We start from the raw sequence: 8,333 nt of genomic DNA, 5'->3' as shown, positions 1-8,333 counted from the left end.
TATTATTCCTATGATCTTATTGCAAATCAATCATAAAATAATCAAGAACACAAAGTAATTGACCTAATAGCAACCTATCATAATGACAAACAACAATCAAGGCAACTATGGAATAATAACAATTATTCAAACAATCCTAAATATCCATACGCATCAATTTAATATAAGTAAACCTTTTACTAAATCATAAAACCATAACGATAAATAAATCCCAAATCAAAACACAACGTCAAATTAGGTTCATCATAAGCGTAGGCAGTTTATAATGTTTAGCCTAGCATCTTAAAGTAAAACAAAACAATGAAAAACGAAATCATGGCGAAAATAAATAAGAACGGAAGATTAAAGGCGATAAAACCTGGAGTCTTCGTCCTAGAATATTAAGCACTTCGCCGGCTGATTCGTGGCCTTCAAACTCTCGGAAATATCCTCTCTTGAGCTCCCAAATTCGTCCTGGCTGACTGGGGTATTTAGGTTATCTTTAAGGTTGAGTTTAGGGGTGTTTAAATAGGAAACGGACTACCAAAAATACGTAAGACGGTGTAAAAAATCTGGAAGCTTCTTATATTTGGTCGCCGCGCCGCTCGGCCGGCTTGGCCTCCCCGGTTGCGCGGCGCTCCGGCAGTTATAGGGGGGCCGGCCAGCCTAGCCGGTCCGGTTCTCTTCCTGGTCTGGTCCGGTTCGTTTCCTGATGCTCCGGTTTGCCGGTTTAGCTCGTTTTTGATCATTTTTCGCCCTCTTTAACCACGAACAGGTCCCGAGACCTACATTTATTCAAATAAGTTAGTAGTATACAAATTCTAATAAAAACCGAACATAAACTAATAAAATATTAAATAAAATGTACACGGGATTTATATATATTTAGCCTTATATCAGTTCCAATATCCAAATATAAAATAGATCATATCCAATCACTAGAGTATCAAAGTCCTAAGGCACAAGTGTGACCTTCATGCTTTGGCCTTTCAAGGAGCTCGTGAGTGGATACGCAATGTTTTGATTGGTGTGAACTCTTCGAATACATATCTTTCCTTTCTCAACTTCATCCCTTATGTAGTTGAACCTCCGCTCAATGTGCCTTGTCTTTTGATGTGCACGAGGTTCCTTGATTTGAGCAATCGCACCCTCATTGTCACAAAAGATCTCTCGAGGGTCCTGAATGGTACGGACCACCCCTAGTTCCGCAATGAATTTCCTTATCCACACAGCTTTTTGAGCTGCCAATGAGGCGGCGATGTATTCCGATTTTGTGGTGGACAATACTACCACATCTTGTTTTGAGCTCTTCCAAGAGGCTGCCCCACCATTCATAACGAAAACATATCCCGATTGTGATCGAGAATCATCTCGATTGGTTTGGAAACTCGCATCCGTGTAACCCTTTACAACGAGTTCCTCCTCACCCGTATATTAGAAACATGTCCTTAGTCCTTCTAAGATATTTCAATATACTCTTAACCGCCATCCAATGGCTACTTCCCGGATTTTGTTGGTATCTATTTGTCAAGCTCAAAGCGCATGACACATCCGGTCTAGTACATATCATTGCATACATGATGGATCCTATAGCCGATGCATATGGGATTCCATTCATTTTCTCTTGCTCATCCTTTGAGCTTAGACATTGAGATGCACTCAATATCGTTCCTTTTTGAATAGGTACCAAACCTCTTTTAGAGTTTTCCATCTTGAACATTTTCAAGATTTTGTCAATGTATGTACTTTGGTTTAAACCTATCAACCGCCTTGATTTATCCCTATAGATCTTTATTCCCTATAGATCTTTATTCCCAAAATATAGGCGGCTTTACAAAGATCTATGATCGAAAAGAAACTTCCAAGCCATGCTTTTACACCTTCCACGGTTGGAATGCCATTTCCAAATAGTAGTATGTTGTCACACCCTGCCTTCGGGCCTAGGCGTGTGACTCACAGTTGGTACCGTTTATGTCAATTCATCAAAGTTTGCAGCGGAAAATGTTATTTTAAAATTTTTACATTCATAACATAGGGAATTAAATACCCTTGTTTGTTTTACAAAATTACTTGTTTAAAAAAAAAGTTTAATATATATATATGCCTCAATACAAAATTAGCTGAACCACTAGCTGCATTCTATGCCTATTGATCTTCTATCTTCACTGGCATATTCTTCTCTATACCTTACTCTTGGTTACCAGAAAATAGTTTGAAAATACGTCAGCTATATGCTGATGAATACGCTCTCAATAAAACATTTCACCATTCGTAATGACACAACACCAATAGTGTTCAACGACTCAGTGGGTCTCAATCCCATCTCATCGGAACTAACATACGCACAAACCACATAATCAGACTTCACTCGCCATAGAGACAGTCACTTGCCTCATGGTCAGTATGTCTATAGTGTGCCCACTACAGTACATATATGTAAGGATCCAGACACATGTGTATTTTAGTCTGAGTGTTTAGTACTACCTTGTATCAAAACGTTTTAGAGGATTTGAACCAACCCTCATGCAAATATTTCCATAACTCTTTTACATATGGATAACAGTCCATAGTTTTAAAGAGTAAATATCTTTTCAAAATATACAGTACATAGACGTATTCACGTCATAAAACATTTCACACTATAAAAAGGTTTGGACGTATTCACCTTTTGATTTCAAGATTTCTCACCAATAGATGCTTAATCTTTATCTCGGACCTATAGTACGAGAATAACATTCTATAAATAACTAGATCTAAAATCTAGCCATAGACCTTAAGTCCATTTGCATAACCTTTACCTTGATATTCATTTCATTTTATAAAACATTTATATACTACGTTTCTTTATCATGAAGAAGCGTATATATATTCCATATCTTCGTCCATAAGATATCTTTATAATAAAGAATAATATTTTATTCATAACCTTATCTTATGAAAGCTACATTTCACTTATTATCTGATCAAGGTATAGACTATACCCCAAACTAGGGTCTTAGCCATATATAATAAAATAATCGGGCAGAATCCCTACCTTGTATAGCTTATCTACGAAATGCTTAAACTTCACGTGGGCAACACTCCTACTTGCACGTACTTCTAGACAACGAGCGTATCGGAATTGTCAGGGTAATGGCATGGAAACCGAGGTAAAGTGTGAGATGTGAGGTGATGGAGACTTCATCCCCATGGCCGGCTATTTATAGCCTGAATCTGTGCATCTTCGCGTATCGCGAAGCTGCTTCGCGTATCGCGAAGGTGCACTAGCCTAGGTGAGTTATCGCGTAGGCTTGCCACGTGTCACCACGTGTCACTCCGGTCTGCCACGTGTCCCGTGACGTGTCCTGCATCTTCGCGTATCGCGAAGTTGCAACTCAAATTCTTTGCGTATCGCGAAGATGAAGTGCAAAGTGCGCTATCAAAGCGCCACATTGCGCCCATCGCCCTTCACCCTTCACCCGAGCCCGTGCCCGTGCGCGTGCGCGTCGGGTGCTTCGCACCCTCCGCTAGGACTAGTGAGAGTGGTTAGCCATACAAGAACATTATAATGGAAAACTCCTTCTTTATAAAGTGATTTCATTTGTTTCCCACTTTCCATGTGGGATGGATTTTTCCTTACTTATTCCCTTAGCATAAAAATGCTTTCTTTTCTTTACCATACTTTTCCATTACTTATCTCATGAAGATTTTTGTTCTTTAACTTTATAAACATGTCAAATTTAAACCAAAATTTTGTGGGTGTTACATCCTCCCTACCTTGAAATGAATCTCGTCCTCGAGATTCGCTAGAAAAAATGTGGATATTTCTTTCTAATTTCTGATTCTAATTCCAAAGTAGATTTTGGTCCTCTTTGGGAGTTCCACCTTATTTTGACTAACTTTAGCTTTTGTCGTTTAAGTCTCTTTACTTGAAAATCTTCAACTTGTAGAGGTTGTTCTACAAATTTTATATTTTCGTTAATTTCAACATCCTTTAAAGGCATAGCTAAAGTTTCATCAGCCAAACATTTGCGTAGGTTAGATACATGAAACGCATCATGTATGTCTTTCATTTCTTCTGGTAATCGCAAGCGATAAGCTGCAGTACCGACTTGTTCTAACACTTCAAATGGTCCTACAAAACGCGGACTTAATTTTCCTTTCTTGCCGAATCGTACAACACCTTTCCATGGTGAAAATTTTAACAAAACTTTATCGCCTATGTGAAATTCTAATGGCTTACGGTGAATATTAGCATAATTCTTTTGTCGATCTCTTGCCGTTTTAAGTCTTTCACGGATTTGTAATATCTTATCAGTGGTTTCTTGGACTGTCTCAGGTCCAGACATTTGATTGTCTCCTGTTTCAGACCAACATACTGGCGTTCTACATTTCCGTCCATACAATGCTTCAAATGGTGCGGCCTGAATACTCGTGTGATAACTGTTATTATACGAGAATTCTATCAAAGGAATATGACCATCCCAACTTCCTCCTAGATCAATCACATAAGATCGGAGCATATCTTCAAGCGTTTGAATTGTTCTTTCACTATGCCCATCAGTTTAAGGATGATAAGCAGTGCTAAGATTAAATTGAGTTCCTAACGCTTGTTGGAAACTTTTCCAAAAATGAGAAGCAAATCTACTATCTCGGTCAGATATGATAAATAATGGCACACTATGCAATGATACAATGTTGTTCACGTATATTCGTGCCAATCTATCCATAGAGTAAGATTCATTGATAGGTATGAAATGAGCAGACTTAGTTAACCTATCAATTATGACCCAAATAGCATTATGCTGACGGGTAGTCTTAGGGAGTTTCGTAATAAAATCCATTGTTATCATCTCCCATTTCCAAACAGGTAGTTCATGTAGGTTTCTGATGCTCAACCTTAACTTGTAAACATGTTAAACATTTGGCTACGAACAGAGCAATATCCTTTTTCATCCCATTCCACCAATAATTAGGCTTAAGATTCTGATACATTTTATCACTACCGGGATGCATCATATACTTCGATCAATGAGCTTCACTCATAACCTTTCGCGTAAATCCTCAATCTTCGGTACCCAGATTCTATTTTCAAGTCTGAGTATATCATCATCTCCTTTAACTAAAGAGTCAATCGTACCATTAAATTTTTCTTCGGAGATTTTATTTTCTTCGATTGCCTTCTTTTGAGCCTCCTTGACTTGTGCAATTAAATCTATTTGTAGTTCTAGTCTTAAGGCTCTAACCCTTTTGGGTTTTTCATGTTATTTGCGACTCAACGCGTCAGCTACTACATTTGCTTTTCTTTCGTGATAGATGATTTCACAATTATAATCATTTAGGGTTTCCATCCATCTTCTTTGATGCATATTAAGTTCTTTTTGATCAAAGATGTGCTTTAAACTCTTATAATCAGTGTACACGATAAACTTAACTCCATATAAATAGTGTCTCCATAACTTTAGGGCAAAAGTTATGGCACCCAACTCTAGATCATGAGTTTTATAATTCTTTTCGTGTACTTTCAATTATCGAGAAGCATAAGCTATAACTTTGTTTCGTTGCATTAGTACACAACCATACCTGAATGAGAAGCGTCACTAAATACAACAAAGTCTTCTGTACCTTCTGGCAAGCCCAGTATAGGTGCATTTGTAAGCTTTTGTTTGAGTAAGTCAAATGCTTCTTGTTGCTTGGTTCCCCATTCATACTTAACGTTATTTCGAGTTAAAGAAGTTAAGGGAACTTCTATACGGGAGAAATTCTCAATGAATCTTCTATAATATCCAGCCAAACCTAGAAAACTTCGAACTTCGGTTGGCGATTTCGGAATTTCCCACTTAGCTATTGCTTCTATCTTGGCAGGATCTACTTGAATTCCATTTGCATTAATAACATGACCAAGAAATTGTACTTCATGAAGCCAGAATTCACACTTGGAAAACTTAGCATACAATTTCTCATTTCGAAGTAGTTCAAGCAAAATCCTGAGATGAACCTTATGATCCTCTTCCGATTTAGAATAAATAAGTATATCGTCGATGAACACGATTACAAATTTATCTAAATAAGACTTACAAATTCTGTTCATCATATCCATAAATGCTGCGGGAGCATTTGTAAGTCCAAACGGCATAACCGTGAATTCAAAATGTCCATATCTGGTTCTAAATGCAGTATTTGGGATATCTTCTTCTTGAACTTTTAATTGATGATATCCCGAGCATAAATCGATCTTTGAGAAACAACTTGCTCCTTGTAGTTGATCAAACAAATCATCGATTCTTGGGAGCGGGTACTTGTTCTTAATTGTTACTTTTTTCAACTCGCGATAATCGATGCACATTCTCATCTATCCGTATTTCTTTTTCACAAATAAGATCGGAGCTCCCCAAGGTGAAGAACTCGGTCTTATAAATCCTTTCTCTAACAGTTCATCTAACTGTTTCTTTAATTCTTTCATCTCCGTTGGAGCTAGTCTATACGGGGATTTGGCTATTGGAGCGGTTCCAGGCACTAAGTCTATTCTAAATTCAACTTCACGCTCCGGTGGTATTCCTGGTAATTTTTCTGGGAAAACTTCAAGAAATTCTAAAACAATTGGTACATCTTCTAATTTCTTTTCTTTAAGTTCTTCTGTCACGTACACCATGAATGCTAAGCATCCTTTGCGTAAACATTTATTAGCTTTAATCATCGAGATTAATCTAACATGACCTCCATCTTTGTCTCCAGCAATTTGAATAATTTCCCCGTTTACACGAATTTTGATTGCTTTCTTCTCACATAAGATACGGGCTTTATTATTGGATAACCAGTCCATACCTAAGACAATATCAAAGCCTGCCAATGTCATGGGTAACAACTGGACAGGTATGCTATGTCTTGCTAGTAGAATTTTGCCTCTATTTAAAACTTCAGTTATTCTAACCTGATTACCATCGGCCATTTCTACTACAAAAGATTTGTCTAACTTAACTAAGGATTCATTTAATAGGCAGCAAAATTTCTTATCTATAAAACTTTGGTTTGCACCCGAGTCGAACAAAACTCTAGCATGTAACATCCTAAAATTTTTATATTGATAAATAAAAGAAAGTTATGTTTAGTAAATTCACGTTTTAGTTATTTAATGTCGAGTAAGGAACGGGTCTTGGGCTTAGTCATTTTATGAACTCGGCCTGTCTCGACCCGTAGGAAGCCAACCCGAGCCTAACCAAACCCGTAGTATATAAACGAAAGTTCTTGACACTTCCACCATTTTCACCATCTTCCTTCACTTACACCCACCCAAACACTCTCATTTCTAGAGAGAGAAGCTAGAGAGAGAAAGTTCTCAAATCACAAATCCGAGTCCACAATCTTGTTCCTAATCGTTTTTGGTAAGTCCCTCTCGAAAATCATCCGTTTTCATAACCATTTCGGCCTCAAATCGAGCAAAAACGTAACTTGAGTTTTCGGGTCAAAAACCGCCTTGTTTTGGTGTCAAAATGCAAGCTTTTGTGTTTAAAAGTACTAGGAATCGATAGCCCTTTCAATCCCGAGCATTTCCATGTCAAAAACTTCGATTTTGGGTCAAAAATCTGGAAAATCTGGAAAACCCGTGGGTTTCTCCGTCGCCCAGCTTGAAGGAGTCGAATCAGACTCATTCGATCGAACCAGTCGATCGAATCAGTCCATTCGATCGAATGCGTAGATCGAACAAGTCCAGTCGACCGAATAGGGGAGCAACCGAATGGTCTCCAACTCATTCGATCGAACGTGTTCCTATTCGATCGAACGTGTTCCTGTTTGATCGAACGTGTTCCTATTCGATCGAACGTGTTCCTGTTTGATCGAACGTGTACCTATCCGATCGAACGTGTTGTATTCGATCGAACGTGTTCCTATTCGATCGAATCAAGCCAGAACCAAGTTGTTTCCAAGATTCGCCTGAAGTGAAGTTCGTTTATGATATAAATTAAAAACCTAATGGAAAATGTGTTAAGGCGGTTATCGAAAATGAGTAGTAGTAATAGTGGTAGCAGTAATTGATATATGTAAATATTATTACAGTTAGCCGAGCCCAGTTAAAGAAAGGAATTACAATCAACGGCGAGCGTAACAGGATCCAGGTGAGTTTCTAGCCCCATTCCTTGTTATGTTTTCGGGGCTGTGTGCATACTTGATGTGTTGTTAATACATTTATCCAAAGTGATAAGTGTATGCCATAGGTGATATATGTGATATGTATGAATGATTGCTTGATGGTTCGTGAACGATCTTCGGATATTGCACGTACTGTCAGGTTGTAACGTTATAAATATGGCAAGTATGATATGTATGTTTATGTGTATGAACGTAAGAAAGTTAATAAAAGAAGGAAATGACGGTTG

The 8,333-nt window shown here is 38.0% G+C and overlaps 1 protein-coding gene across 1 annotated transcript; it reads right to left on the bottom strand.

The window, feature by feature from the left end:
- Positions 1-724: 724 nt before the first annotated feature.
- On the bottom strand, positions 725-6,907 carry LOC143612375 (uncharacterized). Its single transcript, XM_077086373.1, has 2 exons — positions 6,444-6,907; positions 725-764 (listed from the first exon to the last, which is right to left on the bottom strand). Exons 1-2 carry the CDS (start codon positions 6,905-6,907, stop codon positions 725-727), a joined length of 504 nt encoding a protein of 167 aa, XP_076942488.1.
- Positions 6,908-8,333: the final 1,426 nt, after the last annotated feature.

This window comes from Bidens hawaiensis, unplaced genomic scaffold (genome assembly GCF_021521415.1).
Source record: "Bidens hawaiensis isolate Kalapana, Puna unplaced genomic scaffold, B.hawaiensis_p1.1 tig00034518_1, whole genome shotgun sequence".
NCBI classification, from domain to species: Eukaryota; Viridiplantae; Streptophyta; class Magnoliopsida; order Asterales; family Asteraceae; genus Bidens; species Bidens hawaiensis.
This window is presented reverse-complemented; position numbering and strand designations above follow the sequence as displayed.